Source organism: Dreissena polymorpha, chromosome 15 (assembly GCF_020536995.1).
Source record: "Dreissena polymorpha isolate Duluth1 chromosome 15, UMN_Dpol_1.0, whole genome shotgun sequence".
NCBI lineage: Eukaryota > Metazoa > Mollusca > Bivalvia > Myida > Dreissenidae > Dreissena > Dreissena polymorpha.
In genome coordinates this window covers 3,333,436-3,356,763 of record NC_068369.1, presented here as the reverse complement: position 1 = coordinate 3,356,763, position 23,328 = coordinate 3,333,436, and the positions used below count along the sequence as shown (strand labels likewise).

The following is a 23,328-nucleotide window of genomic DNA, read 5'->3' as shown; positions in this document are numbered from 1 at the left end:
GGGTGGTATCCTGCCTGTCCTATACACCTGATTGAATAGGTTAAGCCAGATTTTTAGAGTTATGGCTGGCATATTTTTAAACATTAAATATGCTATTTTGTCAGGCCCCGTGGCGGTGTTGCTCCTGCTGTTAATGGCACTTAATAATTCTGTAATAGTGAAAGGTAAATTGAGAGGCGTGCTATTATCCCCAGGCTCATTTAAAATATTTCGGTGCTCAGTCTCAAACCGCTTTTGATAATTCAGAGTTTCAACGGGAAGGTTTGAGTCACTGGAGACAGATTGGAAATGTCGTACCAAAAATTGAGCCTTGTCCCTTGGGGTAGTGGCAATTTCGCCTTTGTATTTAAGTAGCGGTACAGGGGTGAATGAATTTCCTTTAATTCTGTGAATTTTTTGCCAAAAATCCCTAGTATTTTTCTTATTAATGATAGCTGAATCACAGAATTCTTTCCAATTTTGAGTTTTTGCGTCCAAAATAACCCGCTTTGCCTGATTTTCAAGGGACCTATAATTAAGAAGATTATGCTCAGCGGGGTTCTTTTTAAGAATTTTTAAAGCATTTTTACGATCCTGTACCGCATTGGAGCACGCCTCATTCCACCACGGGACCCTATTTCTGGCTTTGACCTTGCCGGAGGAGACCGGTATGCTACATTCCGCTATGGACAGTATCCTGCTGGCTAAGTTAATACAAAACAGATTTGGATCCTGGGAGTGAACATCTGCAAGGGAGAGATCTGAGCAGAGGTCCCTAAACTGAGCCCAATTAGCTTTATCCAATAAAAACTTTTGCTCCCCTGAGCATTGGGCCTCAGTTCCCTGTGCAATATAGTTGAGCAGGGTAACCTGTTGTGGGAGGTGATCAGATCCCATGGTATCTTTAACAGTTGCCCATGCAGACGCACTTGCCATCCTGGCATTAACAGCAGTAAGGTCAATGTGGGAGTTTAAACCAGTGGGGTTAAGCCTGGTTGGAGAACCGTCATTGAGCAGTATAAGATCTTGCTCGTCCAACCATTCTATTACCGCCCGACCTTCTGCATCTGAATTTATGGAACCCCAAGCAGGGTGATGTGCATTAAAGTCGCCTGTGAATATTACATCAAAGGGTCCTTTAATGGTCCTTAATTCCTTAAAGAGGCCGTTCAGGGTTTCAAGATCACATCCTCTTGAATATAAGTTGACCAGGATAAGAGGCCGGTTCTTGTCAATAACCAATTTAATTGCTAATGCCTCAATAGCAGTGCTACCATCAGGTTTAAATTTGTTGTTCACTCCCAGATGTTCATAATTAATTGTATTTTTAATATATATGGCAAGACCACCAGCAATATTTAGGTTTGAAGTAACATAATTCTTAAATTCGCAGTTATACCCTGGTATTTGTTTTACAGAAATATTTGAAAATTTAGTTTCCTGTAAACATATGATATGGGTATTAAGGTTGCAGTCAATAAAATATTTTAATTCAGTAAATTTGTTGGCGGAAAGACCACCAACATTGAATGATATTATTTGCAGGTTACTGTCCATAGTGGTGCGAAATTAACTTGCGTTTAATCTGATTAATTGAGTGGTGAGGAGATTTAACTCCTAGTTTATGGCCTGCACAGGCCCCTTTGAGTTTCGCGGGGGTCCTGGCAAGCCGAACGTGTTTCTTATTTGCGGGGAGGGTACCGCTGGCCGGGGGGGGGGGGGCATCCTGGATCTGCTACTACTAATGAAGGATCCCCAGTTCCAGAATGGATTTTATTTGTTACAATTTTATCAGGGGGGATAACCTTTGTTCTTGATTCTCTGCAATTTTTGAATCGAGAATCAATTTTATTATAAATGAAAGATATAACTCGACTCCCAGTGGGCCTTTTCTGGTCCTTAAATATTATCTCAGCAACAAGATCCGCCAGCTCGCTGAGATATATTTTCCTATAGGTGGGACCTGTTGCTGGCGGATCCTTGATTTTAATAAATGAGTCCCCAGCAAACGAGTTACGTCTGCTGGTGTTGTCGGAAGGGGAGCTCATTGGGGATGTCTGGTAGTCGACCATTCTGGGACGGTTAGGGGGGACACTAACTCGGGGTTCCTCCTCTATTTCACAGATACCAGAGATAGAAAGGTTCTCCAATATACTGGAGTGCACTGACACCAGAGAGTCTCTCCCCGTGATATCAAACATGGAGTCGTCCGACAGTGTAGGACCACTACAGGTGGTGTCGCTAGCACCGTCGGTCAACGTGGTGGACGGGGAGGACCCCCTGGTAGCCACAGGAGGGCGTCTCTGAGTGGGTGGATCCCCCTGGATAGGTGATACAGGGGGGGTGGTGCATAAATCGGGTGTGTGTTTGGTTACCGGTTCCACAATAGTAACCTTGGGGGGGGATTCCCTATTTAAAGGTTTAGGGGGGGTACTCTTACCCACTAGCCCCTCAACTAAAGGACATGACCTCTCGGTTTGGGGCGTGATAATACCGGCAGAGGCATGTTTGGTTGATGACTTGGAACCGGTTGTGTTGATTGTGTTACGGGCGCCCACGCTGTGGCTCACAGTGTCAGGCATAAATAGCCTGCTCTCCGCCTCGGACCAGGTGACCCCATAAAAATGAGCGAAGGTGGCTAAGGAGACAGCCTTCTTATAGGAGGGGCACCCCTGGTAGGAAGCAGAGTGCGGGCCGCCACAGTTGGCGAACCAACGTGTTTTGTTGGTGCACCTTCTCTGGCAATTAGTTCCGGCGCAGCGGCAACAGGTAGTGATGCTGGAGCATTTACCCCTGCTTGCTATGTGTCCAAAACCCTGGCAGTTAAAACACCGGGCAGGTTGGAACGGGCAGGGACGAATGTCAAGGGCAATATTCGTGCCCTTCACAAGGATTCTGTTAGGGACTGGGATAGATGTAAGGAAAGTTATTTTGACCAGTCTCAGAAAGCCAGGGGGCGCAGGGCGATAGGGGTTAACCCTTTCCAAGTTAGTTATAGAGAGTTCGGAAAGGGGAATCGCAGGGCTAAATATAAGATTTCCTTGAAGTTCCATGAGTTCCTGACTTTCCGGGATCCCTGCTATGAAACCTGAAACTGACCTCATGTTTGAAGGTGATAAGGCCCGGACTGCGACGCTGCCAAGGTGGAAAGTCCCCCTAAAGAGTAGGGTGGCAAGCGCCTGAGCGGACTTGAGTTGCAGTAAAATGCAACCGGACGCAAGAGGCACAGTCCGCTCAACGAGTCCAGGGAGCTCCTTAGCCAAACACGAGGCCAGTTGAAAAATAGTGAAAAAAGACATAATTGGGCCTACGCTTCCAACTGACTGGAGGAGGCACTTAAAGGGCATGATGTTGTGAGTAAGATGATGGGAATCTAACCCTGAAAGTGCCTCCCCTAGTAAAGGGGCCAGATTCTTGCTCTGCCCCTTGGATGTTTTGTTGTGAAAGGACATTGTAGGAATTGAATGAGAAAAAGAAATCGACAAGGTATAAAGAAAAAATAATTACTTCAAACGCAATCCTAGGACAATCAACCAATATATATAAATTTAATCTAATTGCCGTTAATAACCAGACAGTATAACATAAATAACACGCACCGCACCGGTAAATAACCCAAAAAGTTTATATAAATCAATAATAATGCTATGTTAAGTCATTTGGTAGTTGCTATATACTGTAATATAAAAACCAAGAAAAAAGTTTCCGAAAACCAAATGACGTCCGAAATAGTGCTATTAAAGAATTTACGAAAAAGAAAAAAAATTAGTCATGGACGGGCAGGGAATCAATAGCGGTAGTGTAGTGGATTTGGATTTCTCTGTTCTTGCAGGGCCTCTCTGTTTTCCTGTAACTTAGGCGGTTAATTTCAGAAGCTTTAATATATTCTTTATTTACAAACAGCTAACATGGCGGCCGGAAACACGATATATGCACTTACTGACCCCGTGACCTAGTTTTTGACCCGACATGACCCATATTCGAACTTGACCTAGATATTGTCTAGATACAACTTCTGACCAAGTTTGGTGAAGAGCGGACACCATGCTTAATCCTTGAAATGCACTAAGTGACCCCGTGACCTAGTTTTTGACCCGGCATGACCCATATTCGAACTTGACCTAGATATTGTCAAGATACAAACTCTGAACAAGTTTGGTGAAATCGGATGAAAACTACTTCAATTAGAGAGCGGACACCATGCTAAATCCTTGGAATGCACTAACTGACCCCGTGACCTAGTTTTTGACCCATCATGACCCATATTCAAACTTGACCTAGATATTGTCTAGATACAACTTCTGACCAAGTTTGGTGAAGAGCGGATGAAAACTACTTCAATAAGAGAGCCGACACCATGCTTAATCCTTGAAATGCACTAAGTGACCCCGTGACCTAGTTTTTAACCCGGCATGACCCATACTCAAACTTGACCTAGATATTATCTAAATACAAATTCAGACCAAGTTTGGCAAAGATCGAATGAAAACTACTTCAATTAGAGACCAGACACCATGCTTAATCCTTCAGTGCCCCAGATAATTATTTCGGAAATAGGGTTTTCACCCACTGATTTTGAAAAATAGGGTGATTTCATTCTTGGAATAGGGTGAAATGAGTTATAAGATGCATACAGTAAAATCATTGCTGCTTTACTTCTGTTGAAGATGCACACAATTGTATTGATTCAATAAAACTGTAAACTAATATAATTAACTTTAATAAACTGATGTTTCATAACATCTTTAATCCTTGAAACTGTCAATAATATAAACTTTAATCTTTAAAAAAATCGATAACACGAATGATTCGGCACTTATTGGCTCTTGCTTTCTTGGTTCGAAAAAGTTAGCGATCGACTGATATTTTGGCGCAACAATTGCGAACGTCTTTTTATTAGACATTTTTATTACGCATCGTATTAGAAACTGAAAGTACAGACGCTTTACAAATACATGCACAATGAACGACGGATTAAGTCAGATTGAAAACGCATGTATGTCGTCATAAATAATTTGGTCAGCCGCTTTATTTAACTATGAAATCTAGTCCGCAGAGCGTTTGAATAGCTTTGACTGTCATCCGTCATCCAGGCGCTTGCTGAATAAAAACCTCGCCACGTAACGAAAATAATAACAAAAAATACCGAAAATGAGCAAAGTATTTTCGATCAAAGCTATTGTATCGTACGCATCAAATAAGACGAATGTGCGTAAAAGGCAAATCGGGTGCGTTTTCAATACGCATGATATTGTATTTCTTTGCGTTTTTAAACATTTTAATAGGGTGAAAGACGCAGATACGCAGCTTATCTGGGGCACTGATCCTTGAAATGCACTAAGTGACTCCGTTACCTAGTTTTTGAACCGGCATGACCCATATTCGAACTTGACCTAGATATCGTCTAGATACAACTTCTGACCAAGTTTGATGAATATCGGATGAAAACTATTTGAATTATAGAGCGGACACTGATGTGTACGCCGCCGCCCGCCCGCAAAGGGGAAAAACTATAATATGTCCTGTTTTGGACGGGCGTATAAAAAGGAGTAGAAAATCAACAAATGACTGATGATACTGCAATATGTTTTGTAGCAACAAGGTAACTGTATTTGAAATGCATTAATTCATAACTTGTTTTAATCTGTCGATATTTAACAATTATATAATTCTAAATTTGAACTGTAAATAATAAAAAATACATACACTCTATATTCAGCAGTATTTCCCTAGTTAATTTCTTTATGTTGCCCAGTATATTACTCGCTCTACAGAACACTTTACGTGTATTGTCAGTTCGCTTAGCGATGTAAGTCAGAGTGCTGGTCACAATGACTGTTTTGTCTGCAGAGGTGTTCTCAGAAGATGTCACGCCCAGTGTGATAGCTGTTTCAGATAATCCGCTGGTCTTGTACCACGTGATATTGGCAGCTGGAATTCCTCCAGATGTTTGACATGTGAATGTTCTGGTTGTATTTTCAACTATGCTCACACTGTTGTCTACTGCAGGATTGGTAAAGAACACGCTCAATATTGGAACTGAAATAGTATGTAACAATAAAGCCATCTTTAATCTTTTGCACTACAGTTAACACTTTTTATTAACTAGAAGGACAAGTAGCTGAATTACAACACTTTTGAGCAAGATTTATTCTTTATCATTATGAAGAAGGTGTCGCATAACGAAGTAAATTATCAAATTATTAAATAAAATATCATAGTAAAACAAAGTCAGTTACAAACAAAAAGAAATTAAATATTATTAAATCTCATAATAAATATTACTTAAATATTATATTATATTATATATATACTAAATATTATAAGCATTGGAAAAGTATTAACAACAGAAATTCAATATTATTAGCAGAGGCCACAACAAATTGATGATGTGTTCCACGGATTTTTGCTTCCCAAAAATGGAGCCAGCGAGCGATATAAAAATAAATTTATTTTTATTCTATTTTTTGTTAAATCAAAGGCGAGCAAAAAGCGAAAAATAAAAAAAAAACATTATGTATTGTCAATGTAAATTGATATATTTTGCCAAACAAATGCATGATATCTGCAAAATACCAGTACAAGATCATTTAGAAGTAATAATTGAGTTTAAGGCGTTATCAAATGTTTGTAAAAATAAATAAAAACAGTCTATAATAGCTGTTCTGCTTACTCACACCAGGTAGTTATTACTTAAATTTAACATTGTACATGTAGGTTTCATTATCAAAGTTATATAAGAAGCTCAGTTTTCTGTCAATGATGGTTTGATAACATGACACAATAAATAATACAATAAATATCAAGCATAAGCAGTGATTTTTCTTCGCGTCATATTTTACTGCATGTGCCTTTTTGATTGGGGATAACGTGCGATAAACCATGAAATTGAGAATATTGAATCATTATTATTATTATTATAGATAACGGTATACCAATTGTTAATAAGTGCATGTTTAACTGCTTTCTAAAATGTATATTATAAAGTGCTAGGGAATTAAACTGCTGTATGATAAACTCAATAAACCAATTGAGTTTATTTTTAAAAAATTACATATTTTTAAGAAATTTTGGCGAGACTTTTAAAAGAAAAAAAGTTACTTTTTGAGAAACAGCTTTATTACAATTTTCAATTTGGACACAGCCTATATGAGTCTGTAATTTGGGGCAAAAACACTGATACGAAATATCTCGAATTTGTATTAGTTCTAAATATCATAGGTTATGGTATTATACAATACTAATGCATTACTCGTGTTATTTTAGCACTGTTAAAATTAGAAATGAGAAGTTTTGTAAAGTAAAAAAAAACATAACTTCCTAATGAAAGAAAAATAAGAAATGGGTAGTTAAAGTTTTGTATTTTAATATAAAAAAAGTCAATCAAATGCCAGAAAAGTTGTTTAGGTCCAGAACGTTTCTTCACTTTCTAACTTACAGTACACTCCACGCGTTTTCCCCAATTTCCCTCCATACTCCGCGGGTTTCGACCTGGAGGGAGATTAAGAAAATCCCGCTATACGCGGCGTTTGCATGATTTTGGACGCGGCGGTTAACGATCGGCAAAACTGATAAGCCGACGCGGCGGCCCTCGGCATTGGCAACGCGGGGGAAATTCCACGTTTTACGAGATAACGATCAATTTAATTTTGTTTGACTTCCTGATTTTCAAATAAAATTACATTTATTACAAGTACATACATGTACATGTAGTATAATATTTACAATTAAAAAAAAAACCAAGATAGATAGATCCCGACGTGGTTGTAGAAGTAGTTGTTGTTGTATAGAAAACTCGTTGATTTACGACACACAAAACGTTGTCTTTTAACTAATACTTACCAATTAATATAAACACAGTTTGCAACATTGTTTTTATTTTATTAATTTAATCCAAAGTTTTCATGTTAGCAGGTGATTTTCTATACTGAACATGTATACAAATGACCAAGGACCCTAAAAATCTCGCAAATCTGTGTGAATTGACAGTTTGACGTAATCAAAGAAAAGCCGCTTCCTGTCTAAAGGCATAACTTACTCAAGTGAACACGTTCAACGAATGCATAAAGAATGGTTTGAATTGTCGGAACAAAGTCAATTCTCTGCTCGCTAATGCATTGATTTTCTCTTTGTTTGTAGGTTATTCCATTGATTGCTAAAAGGTGGTAACTATTGACTTCATAATTGCATTTAATATTCACAGTTGTATTCTTGTTGCGTCGACATTCTAAACAATGTTTACCAGTAATTATGGACCAAATCGGCAGAGTGACATTCACACATGTTAATCCGTTTTGTCAAAACACCGCAGACAGCAGTCTACACAATAGGTCAGTAGACAAGCTTTGCGTGTTTTCATAACGTCAAACACTTAAAATCCAGTTCCGCCCAGATGTCTTCTTTATTCAGTTTACAGTACAATTAGTGTTAAAATAATTACTCTACTAAAATACCGTAACGATAAAGATTCGGCGTGTTGGATTTGAAATTATTTTAGAGGAAATATCAACTTATTCGCGATATAATTTCGTTAATAAATACCAAAGAAACTTTTAACCGAAATCAACAAAATTTAATGTTCTCTGCGCTACAAAGTTTGTATAAAAAAAATCAATACACGCACGCTTTGCAGGAGTATACATTGTACCTTGACCTTGTACATTGCAGCATAATTTCCGCGCGCTTTTGTCGGGAAATATATACATGATGACTGTATATTGGAAGCATTTGTAAACGTCGTGTTAACAATTAAAAATCGTAGTGTGTTTCGGATTACTAATTATTATTCTCATTTGGAGATTTTACGGAACATTTTTTGTGTCATATGTGTTATGATTTAAATATTAATTTGTCAAATGTATTATATTAGACTAATTCATATTGTAGACGTACCTGTGAATTAAAAAACATAATTTTTATACGTATTAATTTTCTATACAATTATCTTTTTTATACATGTACTACAGTATTTAAACAATATATTATAACAATGTTTTTATTTTTTGGCATGCCAAGTAGCACACTGCTAACGCGGCGTTGCGCGGCGATCACTGATAAGAACGGAAAGTGTCTGCATTTACCGACTAGCCTAAAGTAATACACGCCGCGGGAATTAGCGAACGCGGCGTAACACCGAGCGTTTTATCGAGTTCACCTCGCTCTTCCAACGCCGGGTGAACACTCGCTAGCAAAAAAAACCCGCGGAGGGAGCGCGTTTTTTGGGGAAAACGCGTGGAGTGTACTGTATGTTAAATTCATGTTTTAGGGGAATAATGTACACCTTGCACTTAGCCATCAACTGTTTGAACTAGTAGATAGGTGGCTCGTACAATTTATATTTTACTCAACATTTTTTTGTCCAGTTAAACACTCATTTGCATGTTAATTTTTAATATTTTAACTTAATCAATACCAACAAGTTTATTTGCAGATTTTTACCAATCGAACGCATACTGGCGACATTTCACATCTTGCTGTAGATCCGGTTGAAATTATAAAATAACTCAAATCATCTTTGATGCAATGACTAATTGCCCCGCGGGAAAATTAACATTTCCATTTGTGTCTTTTGCCGACATGACAAGACAGATGAACGCTGCCATTTGTTTTAACCATAAACCAATCTAATAACTCAGTGTTATAACACTCTAGGCCTATGTCGTAAAATACGTAGGCTAAATAAAACTAAATCATTTAACAAGGGCTGTTTGTAAAACATGCATGCCTGGTGGTGGTGGTGGTGGTGGTGGTGGTGGTGGTAGTAGTAGTGGTAGTAGTAGTAGTAGTGGTGTAGTAGTAGTAGTGGTGTAGTAGTAGTAGTAGTGTAGTAGTAGTAGTAGTGTAGTACTAGTAGTAGTAGTAGTAGTAGTAGTAGTAGCAGTAGCAGTAGTAGTAGTAGTAGCAGTAGAAGTAGTAATAGTAGCAGTAGCAGTAGCAGTAGTAGAGTAGTAGTAGTAGTAGTAGTAGTAGTAGTAGTAGTAGCTGTAGAAGTAGTAATAGTAGCAGTAGTAGTAGTAGTAGCAGTAGTAGTAGTAGTAGTAGTAGTAGTAGTAGTAGTAGTAGTAGTAGTAGTAGTAGTAGTAGTAGTAGTAGTAGTAGAAGTAGTAGTAGTAGAAGTAGTAGTAGTAGTAGTAGTAGCAGCAGCAGCTGCAGTAGCAGCAGCAGCCGCAGCAGCAGCAGTAGTAGTAGTAGTAGTAGTAGTAGTAGTAGTATGCATTACAAAAATGCAGTTAGCCTTACATTTGGTAAAATTTAAATATATTACAAGGGAGGAAAATGCAGTAACAATAAATTTAAACTTAATGCATTTTTTTCCCCTGTATATAACAAAGATATAATAGTGTATTACCTCCCCTGTCCTGCTTATATTTATATTAATCAACAAAATTAAACATTAACACAATATTTAATATAGAAAATATACAAAAAATCTCATATTCTGATAATATTTTTACTGAGTCACTGTATTTTACTAAAAGGATGATGTTTCATTGGACTGATAATTATAGATTTAGGATTACAGACCAGTTGCTTCAGTAATGTTGTTCAGAGTGTGCCCTGTTGGCAGCGTATGCATTCTTGAGTTATCATTCAAAAAACCATTTTACTATTTTGAGTCACCGTGACCTTGACCTTTGACCTAGTGACCTCAAAATCAATAGGGGTCATCTGCGAGTCATGATCAATGTACCTATGAAGTTTCATGATCCTAGGCCCAAGCGTTCTTGAGTTATCGTATGACAACCACCTGGTGGACGGACCGACCGACCGACAGACCGACATGAGCAAAGCAATATACCCCCTCTTCTTCGAAGGGGGGCATAATAAATAGGTGCGCAGCAAATTTTTTGCTGCGGGCGCAAAATAAAAATAAAAATATTTTTATTCAGTTTTAAAATTTTTAGGTGCCGCGAATCCATCGAACATTTAATCAATTTGTTGTGGCCAGATCATGAAATCGGCAAATTGAAACATGCTTTGGAGCAGTGTCAATAGTGAATCAATACCGATCTTATTATGGAATGGCTAAGCTAATTGATGATACATGTTGACAGCAATGCCAGATGGTAATACAAGATGAACACGCCAAGTCAATTACTCGTTGCTTATCTCGCTAATTAGACATGTCGCGGGTATGCAGGGAATGTAAATGGCAGGCTTAACATCCTTATTCTTCTGTTGCATATCATGTTACTTTGCTACCTTTGGACACCTGGTTTTGAATTGTACACGTCAGCATTGGATGTTCCAATCTATATTAATACACTGTTTGTCAGTAGAGGGTAGTAATAAATTCAGGTACACGGCCGGACATAACGGTTACACGATTGGTTATTGTCATGGGGCCAAAAGGCCATTACATGTACTTTTAACTTATACTTTAGTATATTTTACAAATAATGGAAAACATTGGGTTGAAATTAAATAAATAGAAATATATTGTTATGAACATTAAAAAGGACTTGACAATGTGTATGTTTATTATTAGTGTCAAAGAGTATGTCACAAAGGCAAATTGAAGTGTTTTCCAGTAAGTTACCTTTATTAACTTAACTATATAACAATTTGTTTAAGTCTAAAGGCAAGGACTTGTAAGCCTCTTAACAGGGCCCTCAATCTATCAAATCTGCCGCCAAATTTCGATGGCAATACCCCACCCCACCTGAAAAGTATATTTTTTTCCCCCAAAACTGATTTTGTTCCCCTCAGAAAATAATCGCTGATTTAAAGTTGAAAATTGACCATTTTTCGTGCACTGAACTATCTACGCTATCTACGCTTATTTCATTCTAATGGAATTGGTGGTATGTAATCTTAATTGATTGGACACTTAAAAAATCATCGCAAAACAAAAAACACCCAGACAACCAAGAACATCCAGAAGGTGAAGGTAAAAACAACATCATGTCTCATAACAGCAAGTGTTATCGTAAACCAAAACAAGAGCACCGCCTTGTGGGTGCAGACCGCTCATCTATTTTCTTTTTAAAGGTGAAGGGACTCTCATTTTCAATCACAAAGGAGGGAGGGGTGGAGTGAAGAGGGGTGGAGTGAAGAGGGGTGTATAGTGTGGGGTTGTGGACATTTATTACATTATCTTCCAAAAGGTGGAAGGGGGTGGGGGGTGGGGGGGGTATAGTGTGAGGGTGTGGTGGTCATTTGTGAGATGATCTTAAAAAAAAAAAAAAAAAAAAAAAAAAAAAAAAATAGGAAGGGGAAGGGGGGAGGGTGGGGAGGGGGGGGGGGGGGGGGGGGGAGGGCAAGGGGGATGGTTTGGGTGGAGTCTATTGTGGTATGTCAGGTAAGAGTAGTTTCGTCAAAGTATCAATCAAATCTAATCATAAATAAAGAAGTTATGGCAATTTTAGCAAAATTTAATAATTTGACCTTGAGAGTCAAGGTCATTCAAAGGTCAAGGTAAAATTCAACTTGCCAGGTACAGTAACCTCATGATAGCATGAAAGTATTTGAAGTTTGAAAGCAATAGCCTTGATACTTAAGAAGTAAAATGGATCGAAACACAAAATTTAACCATATATTAAAAGTTACTAAGTCAAAAAAGGGCCATAATTCCGTAACAATGACAACCAGAGTTATGCAACTTGTCCTTTTACTGTACCCTTATGATAGTTTGTGAGTGTTCCAAGTATGAAAGCAATATCTATGATACTTTAGGAGTAAAGTGGACCAAAACATAAATCTCAACCAAATTTTCAATTTTCTAAGTATAAAGGGCCCATAATTCCTTCAAAATGCCAGTCAGAGTTACATAACTTTGCCTGCATGGTCCCCTTATGATAGTTAATAAGTGTTGCAAGTATGAAAGCAATAGGATACTTTAGGAGTAAAGTGGACCAAAACATAAATCTTAACCAAATTTTCAATTTTCTAAGTATAAAAAGGGCACATAATTCTGTCAAAATGCCAGTCAGAGTTACATTACTTTGCCTGCACAGTCCCCTTATGATAGTTAGTAAGTGTTGCAAGTATGAAAGCAATAGCTTTGATGCTTAAGGAATAAAATGGACCTAAACACAAAACTTAACCAAAACTTTCAATTTTCTAAGTATAAAAAGGGCACATAATTCTGTCAAAATGCACGCCAGAGTTATCTAACTTTGCCTGCCCAGTCCCCTCATGATAGTAAGTAAGTGTACCAAGTTTGAATGCAATAGCATTGATACTTACTGAGAAAAGTGGACCTAAATGCAAAACTTAACCAAAATTTTCAATTTTCTAAGTATAAAAAGAGCACATAATTCTGTCAAAATGCACCCCAGAGTTATCTAACTTTGCCTGCCCAGTCGCCTCATTAAAGAAAGTAAGTGTACCAAGTTTGAATGCAATGGCATTGATACTTACTGAGAAAAGTGGACCTAAACGCAAAACTTAACCAAAATTTTCAATTTTCTAAGTATAAAAAGGGCACATAATTCTGTCAAAATGCACGCCAGAGTTATCTAACTTTGCCTGCCCAGTCCCCTCATGATAGTAAGTAAGTGTACCAAGTTTGAATGCAATAGCATTGATACTTTCTGAGAAAAGTGGACCTAAACGCAAAACTTAACCGGACGCCGACGCCAACGCCGACGCCGACGCCGATGCCGACGCCAAGGTAATGACAATAGCTCATAATTTTTTTTCAAAAAATAGATGAGCTAAAAAAAGATATACAGCGTTGATTGGGGTTGGAGACTTGGTGAAAGGTAAAGAGTTCAATGAATGAGATCAAAGATTTGCCAATGTCTTTTTCTGTGCAGTTCTTAGCTGCATCATACGCAGTATTGGATGTTATGCTGAGTTTTTGCGGCTTATTTTCCATTAATACATATTGCTGGTCATAAACCTATAGATACAAAACAGAACACCAAAAGAAGAATGAAAGTGAAATTACAACATATGAGTCAACCGGCCACACGCGAAGTATCCGTACATATGTTTAATATTTATAAGCGCGTTCTTCAAACAAAGCTGTTTAAGTGGTTTGTCAGGCATTGCTTTTTGATTTGATTATTAACAGTATCGAGAATCATCGCGCTCATGCTTAATACATTAGTCAATATGGTGGAATAATTCTTGTTAAATTAATCAAACATAATATTTATCATGGTATTGTTGAAAACACATTAAGAATCTATTATTGACATACCATAATCATATCGCTGAATATCTTCATTTAACAAATTTCTGGTCTAAAAAAAATCCAGTTTACCTAGTTCACGCTATAGCGTCTATATAATAAAACGATTATTTAACTGGCCGCGAACTAACCCTTATACCTTGCGGGTTGGAATGCAATCAATGCATTAAAGTGAGGCCACGCTTCCACTGCTGGAACGACGTCTTGTTTAAAAGTTTATACTTTTACATCTATAATGTTCAATTTCAAAAACAATTTAAAATGGTTTGGCCAAAACGAATATCAGGATAGGGAAAAACGATACTTTTATGAACTTAAATATACTAGTACACAGACAGGAATATGGAAGTAATTTCTAAATATGAGAACATAGCCTTTAAGTACAAACGCTCTGGCACTGGCAATCCTCTGAAAATAAAAGGTGCACGCACAAACTGTATTGATGTCAAGAATTGAGTGTAAAACTGTTCTATCTATCAAGCCTTTTCATTAGAGATACATTTGTTTCATGCTGAACACGCAGTAAAACAGTGTTACGCGGTCATGTGCCCAATGTTCTGGTGGTATGTTCAAATCAGCCAATGGAATAAAGGAAGTGTATTCATTCGTGTCAAGCTGCAGGAAATTTTATTTGAATTTTATTGGACACTTACAAAGGTCCGGTAAGGTCAAAAGTGACATTAAACAGCTACGCCGAAAAATCAACAGTAAAACATTCGCCAAATGTAAAAAAAATGATCTTCTGTTCAAGCAACAGTCCATTGCCCTGTCAGGGGCAAATGCATTTTGTTCCATTAGTACATGTACTACTAGTCATGATGCTAGTGAAGATGCCATGTCGAGTTCCGAGATCGCAGAGACACTGCCTAACTCTGTTGATATGGCCTCTGTATGATATAACAATTTTAAATAGGAGCATGGATCTTTTATTTTAAATTATTTCAAGAAACGATGTTTAGAATAGTAAACTGCTTTGATAAAGTTCGTATTCTTGCTTTTTTTGGCTGTAAAGTAAGTTCATGGCCTTCGTATGATATAACAATTTTAAATAGGAGCATGGATCTTTTATTTTAAATTATTTAAAAAAAGGACAAAATGGTGGACTTTTAAATAAGATTACTGTTAAATAGATTGAGTAAAAGTCCACCATTCTGTCCTATATACAGTCACATATATAGAAATATATGTTAATTAACTTAATAACAGTTAAACACAGTTGTTTTTTGTTATAAAAATTCCCCCATTTACAAAAAATTCCCCCTCCTAAGGGCTGCAGACCCCTTCCCCCAAAGTTGTGTGAGGGCGCTGTGTTCAAAAAGCAATGTAAATGCTTCAATTCACGAATTGAAGTCAATACAGCATTATTTGCCTTCTCAATAAATCAGCCAGCCAATAATGTAAAATTGTTTTTCACTTTGTTAATGACTTCTTTTCCCATACAATATTTCTAGCTTGCAAGCACAACATACTACACAAAAGTGTATCTTTTCGTGTTGTTCATGTGCTTTAAATAATGTTCAGCCTTTCAATGGAAGTTCTACAATCTACAAAACACATGTGGGGATATATTAAAATTATTAATTTATCCCTGGACATGTTTATTTCAAAGACAATATTATCTTTTAAATTGCTTGTAACTGTTAACTAATGACTTTTGACCTTTTGATCTGGAAATCAAGTTGCCTTCATTTTATCCATAATAAACCATCAAACTAATTCAAAAGATCATAATTACATGCATTATCTAGATATCAGGGCTTCCACTGCCATTTGCATTTGTTGCTAAATGAGAAAGTTTTAGAAAAGTGGCGACACAATCCAAGATATCATAAGAACAAATGTTCTGACCAAGTTTCATGAAGATTGGACTATAAATGTGACTTTTATAGTGTTAAAACGATTTTACCATAGCCTTATAAGGAAAAATGCTCCTTCGAGGCTTTTTTCCTGATTATGTGAAGTGGCCCTGGTCCTAACACTTTGTGAAAAATGAGTCGCTAACTTTTCAAACTTGTGAGAAAAATGAGTCACAAACTTCTGAAAATTGTGAAATACGAGTCGCGAACTTGTACAAAATGTGAAATTGAGTTGTTTAAGAATTAGTTTAGTTAAAGCATGTTTACTTGCATCATAATGAAATGTCTGTAAATAATGCATTAAAATCATATTTTCATTTTCTTGACACTTACTTTCAACCAATAACCACTTACAGTTAGATCAACAATATTCTGATTGGTAAACTCTATAAAACTTCTGTAAGAAATTAAAACCAGTTATTTTATTTTTTCAGATTTTACAAAGCATGAATACATACACTGTTTGAACTGTGCATCATGAAAATGCATTAAAATTAATGTTCATATAAATGGATCACAGTTATACTTTAGTTTAACCAATATTTTCAATTGTAAACGAATAAGATATTGAATAATAACAAGTTTTGCTCTCATCAATACATTAATCATGTGCTTTCAGCGAAATTTCAAATGACTTTTCTTATAATTTAATTCATGTCTGTTTTAATAGTGCATTGAAAAACCGCTGTAGAAATCTTGTGTTTCTTCATTGTAATATGAATTGCAATAAATCAGGATTATTTGATGTTTTGTAAATCTTTTAACAAAGCAACGCGAGTTCCGCGACGCCATTTTTGTTTGTTTAATGGTGAGGTTGATCGGCCGCACTTGAACTAATTAATCGGTTGCCTTGGTTTAAATTCTCAATCGATTCACGTTTGTAATCAATTAAAACAAGCTACAACAGTTAAACGATTTCAAAAACAAAATTTGCAAATTTGGAATTAAAAACAGTGAAATGAAACATATTTTTTCATTTGTGAAATGGTTGTTTTTGACAATTTTGAGCACAAAAAGTCCGTTTAGAACAGTTTAAAACGGCAGTTTTTGTAAAAAAAATTGCGGCTGTGATAGATTTGTAAATTGTTAGTGTCGAAATTGTGAAATGTGCGTACACCGCCAGTCTCAAAGAAGGAAAAAAAGCAATGCCCCCCCCCCCCCCCTGGTGGCCATCTTTTTAACAAACCGGAAGCATTTTTGAGCTTGTCCAAGATATTATTGTGACAAATCTTCTGACCAAATTTCATGAAAACTGGACAATAAATGTGGCCTCTAGAATGTTAACAAGGTTTTACGATAGCCATACATGTATATAGCCAAATCAGAAAAATTGCCTCGTCCCCTGATGCCCATGTTTTTCAACCAACAAGAACCATTTTTAAACTTGTCAAAGATATCATTGGGACAACTCTTCTGACCAAGTTTCATGATTATTGAACAATGAATGTGGCCTCAAGAGTGTTTAAACGGTTTTACTTAAGCCATGTAAGGAAAAATGCCCCGCCCCTAAATGACGGCCAAGTTTTTCAACCAACCAGAACCATTTTCGAACTCATCCAAGATATCATTGGGAAGAATCTTCTGACAAAGATTCATGAAGATCAGACAATAACTGTGGCCTCTAGAGTAGAGTGTTAACAAGGTTTTACTATAGCCATATAAGGAAAAATGCCCTGCCCCTTGGAGGCCATGTTTTTGAACCAACCGGAAACATTTTCAAACTCGTCCAAGATATCATTGGTACAAATCTTCTGACCAAGTTTCATGAAGACCAGACAATAAATGTGGCCACTAGAGTGCTAACAAGGTTTTACGTTAGCCATATATAGCCAAATACAACTAGAGCTTTGTCACAGACGTGACTAATAACCCCACATGCCGCTTTGAAACAGAATATTGTGCATGTTGTCTTCACAAGAAACAGCGGACAACATGCTAAATGTTTAAAATGCACTAAGTGACCCCATGACCTAGTGTTTGACCTGGCATGGTCCATGTTCGAACTTGACCTATACATCATCTTCCAAGATACAAATTTACATGGGACGTTTCTTGTGTTTTGAAACTAATAGTCTATCATGCCATTAAAACGTCAACACTAAAGTTAGTTGGTTTGGTGGCTTTGGCTTCTGTCCCTGGTGTGCAAACTCTTGTGTCCTTGATTATTGATTGTTATAAAATGGTATACGGACATTTGCACCTTCAGATATGTTAGATTTTCATTATTTGTTCACCAATTATTATTTAAGAGTCATTATTGAACATCGCAGCAAATATTGTCGGCTAGTTTAATTTTTACGACGTTTTTTTTTTCTGCAATTAGATAACGTTGAACATTTCTTGATTAAATAATTATTTAATCGTCATCAACTTATTATCCCCGACATTACCGCTATCCGTCGTCCAACTTGAGAAATTGAGTGAAGGGGCAAATGTCCACCTTGAAAATTTGAGTGAAGGGGCATATGTCCACCTTGAGAATTTGCGTGAAGGGGCAGATGTCTGTTTAGTCCTGATTTCATGAAAGGGCAGATGTCCAAAGGGACAAATGTCCTGCATTCTTATAAAATTGATTATACTATTTGTGAAGCTGTGTTTTATTTTAAAACTTTGTTGAAAACTACGACAATGGGTAAAAACATTATTATTTAACCGTATTGTATGGATTTTTTGTTGTTTCAGGTATTTGAATGAACAGTAAAATATGTTTTCTATTATTTTTGAGTTCAGTCTTATATGAAAATTATTTATTATAGGAAAATGATTTACCAAAATATTGAATAATAGATAGTCTATTTGGGCGGAAAATTACTGTGTATATGTAGAGGCACAGGGGGGATTCAGGCCTCACATGAGTACAGTGGATTATATTTTTGTGTTACATGGACTCATAGCTCACATTTTAAATCATGATAAGAAGTTGTATTGTTCTTTATAGATTTTACTAACGCATTTGACTATGTTGTCAACGATAATTTATGGTATACATTGATAAAATTAGGTATTCGGGGTCCAATACTGGATAAAGTAAGGTCGATGTATAACGATATTAAGTCCAAAGTCAAACATTGTAACAAGTTAAGTGATAGTTACGAAAACATGCTTGGAATGAGACTGCGTGTATGTTTATCTCCATTTTCATTTTCCATTTATTTAAATGACTTAGAGTCAGAGTTTTATACTAAAGGAATAGATGGTATTGATGTAAATGCTTTTAAAATGTTTCGTTTACTTTATGCTGATGATATGATAATTTTTGGCAACACGGCACATTTTTAAGAATGATGTGTCCCCAGAAAAAAACATGCGTAAGGTACGCGGGACGCACGGCAAAATGAATCACTGGACTCTAGAGGATCATCTACGAGTCAAGATCAATGTACCTATGAAGTTTCATGATCCTAGGCCTAAGCGTTCTTGAGTTATCATCCGAAAACCATTTTACTATTTTGGGTCATCCTGACCTTGACCTTTGACCTATTGACCTGAAAATCAATAGGGGTCATTTACTTGTTATGATCAATGTACCTATGAAGTTTCATGATCCTAGGCCTAAGCGTTCTTGAGTTATCATCCGGAAACCATTTTACTATTTCGGGACATCGTGACCTTGACCTTTGACCTAGTGACCTGAAAATTAATAGGGGTTATCTGCGAGTCAAGATCAATGTAGCTATGAAGTTTCATGATTCTAGGCATAAGCGTTCTTGAGTAATCATCTGGAAACCATTTTACTGCTTTGGGTCACCATGACCTTGACCTTTGACCTAGTGACCTGAAAATCAATTGTGGTCATCTGCGAGTCATGAATAATGTATCTATGAAGTTTCATGATCCTAGGCATAAGTGTTCTTGAGTTGTCATCCGGAAACCATTTTACTATTGCGGGTCATTGTGACCTTGATCTTTGACCTAGTGACCTAAAAATCAATAGGAGTCATCTGGGAGTCATGATCAATGTACCTATGAAGTTTCATGATCCTTGGCATAAGCGCTCTTGAGTTATCATCCGGACACCATCTGGTGGACAGACGGACCAACATGAGCAAAACAATATACCCCCTCTTCTTCGAAAGGGGGGGAGGCATAATGAGAAAACTGCCCCCCTCCCAGCAGCCATGTTATTCAACTGACCGGAACAATTTTTGAACTCATCTCTCGTATCAAGGAAACAAATGTTCTGAGCAAATTTCATGAAAATTGGGCCAAAAATGTGACTTCTACTGTGTTCACATGTTTTCACTATATACTTATAGAGAAAAATGCCCCGCCCACTGGCGGCCATGTTTTTTCACCAATCCCAACCCGTCTGACTCGTCTGAGATATCAATAAAACCAATGTTTTGACCAACTTTCATGATGATTGGGCAAAAATTGTGACTTCTAGAGTGTTTACAAGGTTTCTCTACAGCCGAATAGGGAAAACTGACACTATATACATATAGAGAAAAATGTCCCGCCCACTGGCGGCCATGTTTTTTCACCGTGCATCATCCTCTTATCCATATATATACTCATACCCAGTTTCAATGAAATCCCCCAAAGCACTTCCAAGATATCGCTCTCGACACACAAAAAAAGCATTTTTTCAAGATACAAAGAGCCATAACTCTGTTATTAACTGATGGTGTACAATGCCATTTGGTGTGCATCATCCTCTTATCAATACACATACTCATACCAATTTTTTCAATGAAATCCGCAAAAGCACCTCCATGATATGGCTCCGGATGGACGGACGCAAAGACGGAAGGACGGACAACGCCAAAACAATATCTCCGCCTATGGCGGGAGATAATAAAGCGAAATAAGCTACGACATCTGGCGCACCACCACGAATTTGATTAGCGTGTGATGCAGCTAAGAACGGCGAAGAAAAAAGGCATTCGCTATATTTGATCTCATAGATGTAACTTTTGATTGTTCATCATTGACCACCAACCACAATCATTATGCAGTATCTTTCTAGATATTTCTTGTTTGAAAAATATGCTTAACACAGGGCTTCCCCTGGCTCAAAAATTTCTTTAGCCAACATTTTAGCCAATTGGATTTTTTTGTAGCCAAATTTTAGAAACTGTAGCCAAAGTTTTAGCCAAGCATTTGGGACCGCCTCGTGAAAGTCTAGGGGTGTAAGATACAAATTACTACAATATGAAGCTTAAATATATTTATTACTATAATTATCCTTTTAAAATATTGTACATAACAGAATATCAGTTTATAACAAAAAACATTTATAGATATGCATACATCTAGATATACATACATCAATGTTATAATCATACTTTTATTCTACATAACAGAATATCAGTTTATACATACATCATAAGCACATGTTCAGTTCACATTGTTTACAAAATAAGCACATTTTCATAATATTAAAGTTATTCATTCTTGAGCACATATTTCAATCTTTGCAAAACATAACAGTTGATCAAGACTTAAGATGCTTTATTTTCAAAGCCTCTCACTTCATATTGTTAAACAGTTATATTTGGTCATTTGGATATAATATACATCAGCTTTGACAGCTTCTGTTGTTAAAACATTTTCTGCAAGTGGTGGATGATTTCTAGGCTAAAATAAATGAATGTTTTTCCCGCATATTTCTTGACAGAAAGGCCCAGATAATTGCCACCATCCATTCTAGTTGCCTGATATATGATAAAACATAGTTTTACAAACTATCAACAACAAACCAACACATAAATGTCCGTATCTTTAAATGTCCGAATTTTTAACATATCCGAAATATATTACAACGAGTGAATGGTATACTTTTTATTTCCGAAATTGTTGGTTTCTTAATCAAACTTTACCTTTCCCAAAATATTATAATAATGAAACTATTAAACAGAAATGCTCTCAAATTCCTGTTGAAACAAGATTTCATGTGTTTTGTGAAGAAATAGTTTTTTGTTAAATGCTTTTGCCAGGCATAATGTTCGATAACACCTTTTGTTTTCACACCAGCAAGCGTTCTATACATAGATGGTGACGTCACTGCCAGTACACAATGCACCAGCAAGCTTCCTTTGTTTCGATGACCGGTTCTGACCGGTGTTGCTGCAGACTGCGTATCAAATTTTCTGGTTAATAACACGATGATGTATTGACGCACAGTCGACGGTTTAAAGAGTTTACTATCTGGGATGGTACTTGACAGGCAAAAAACGTTTTGCCGAGCATTTTCGCCAACCGAGAATTTTATTCGCCGAATTTTAAAAACGTTTCGCCGAGCATTTTCGCCAACCGAGTATTTTATTCGCCGAATTTGCGAAATTTTCGCCAACGGCGAATTTGGCGAACGACAGCGGAAGCCCTGTTAACAAGAGACTTCCAGGATGAGGCATGACCTGACAAAACTTGGAAGAGAACCACTTTTTTATGTAATACAGCACATATCAAACGTCTGGGATTTGCGATTTCAGAGAAAAAAATGTATTAAAGTTTGTATAATATACAAATCAGGATACACGTTAAACCTGGCCTGAGAGCCAATTTTGACCACAAGGAAATGTTTTGAACCAACTTAAGTAGACGACAGCATGTTAAGTTTTATGGCTTACTTTTCACAATTGTGATTTTCATTTTAGAGATTTTTAAAGTAATCAGTGGCTAATTTGTACCCCACGGGCATGATTTAAAAAAGAACTGTTTAGAGGATCACTTTATGATCTTGATGTACCTTAATATTAAACAAGGGTCTTGTTGTTTGAGATATTGTTCAACCTTACATGTTTGAAATCTATTTTAAGCTACAAAGTCAGTACACCATTAAGACAGACTCTGGACAGCCGCCCAACACAAAAGTTCACCATGAGCACTTTGTGATCAGGTGTGCTAAAATATTGGTAAATAACAATACATTACCTAGCATGTTGACAGTCACATTATTACTAGCCTGGTATCTTCCATTTAACTGCTGCTCACATTTCCATATTTCACTTGACTGCACACTTATAATGGTCAGCGTAAAAGTCCTATTCCCCAGACATGTGAAGCCATACAATGAAGTGTTACCAGAAAGAAGTGTGCACAGTGGGTTTGTTAGATAAACCTGACCTAACCACCCCGTTCCACGATACACACTCCATAAGCAGAGGTCAGAGGGATTCTCCGGCTGATTTAAATATGAGCAGGTCAATGTCAGGCTGTCACCTTGTACAACATTCACTTCACCTCTAGGAGATATGACTGGCTGTGCTACAGATGCACCTGAAATGATAGATTGTATGTAATTATGATGTGACCTTGTAACACATTCACCGACTTTTTTCACTGTATAAGAAAAACATGCATAACACATGTTCTTATTTCAATGCGTTTGTAAGCAGTCACCATCTGACC

The 23,328-nt window shown here is 36.9% G+C and overlaps 2 protein-coding genes across 3 annotated transcripts in view; both read right to left on the bottom strand.

Moving 5' to 3' along the window:
- LOC127860781 (titin-like) overlaps positions 1-23,328 on the bottom strand; it is a 218,787-nt gene that overhangs the window by 60,623 nt on the left and 134,836 nt on the right. The window lies entirely within an intron of this gene.
- Positions 1-23,328, bottom strand: part of LOC127860034 (hemicentin-1-like) — a 103,050-nt gene that overhangs the window by 60,623 nt on the left and 19,099 nt on the right. For both annotated transcript variants that reach the window (XM_052397782.1, XM_052397784.1), the window contains exons 2-3: positions 22,852-23,196; positions 5,686-6,018 (exon numbers count right to left, since the gene is read on the bottom strand). In XM_052397782.1, coding sequence (XP_052253742.1) covers positions 5,686-6,018; positions 22,852-23,196 — 678 coding nt within the window. The remainder of the gene's footprint in view (positions 1-5,685; positions 6,019-22,851; positions 23,197-23,328) is intronic.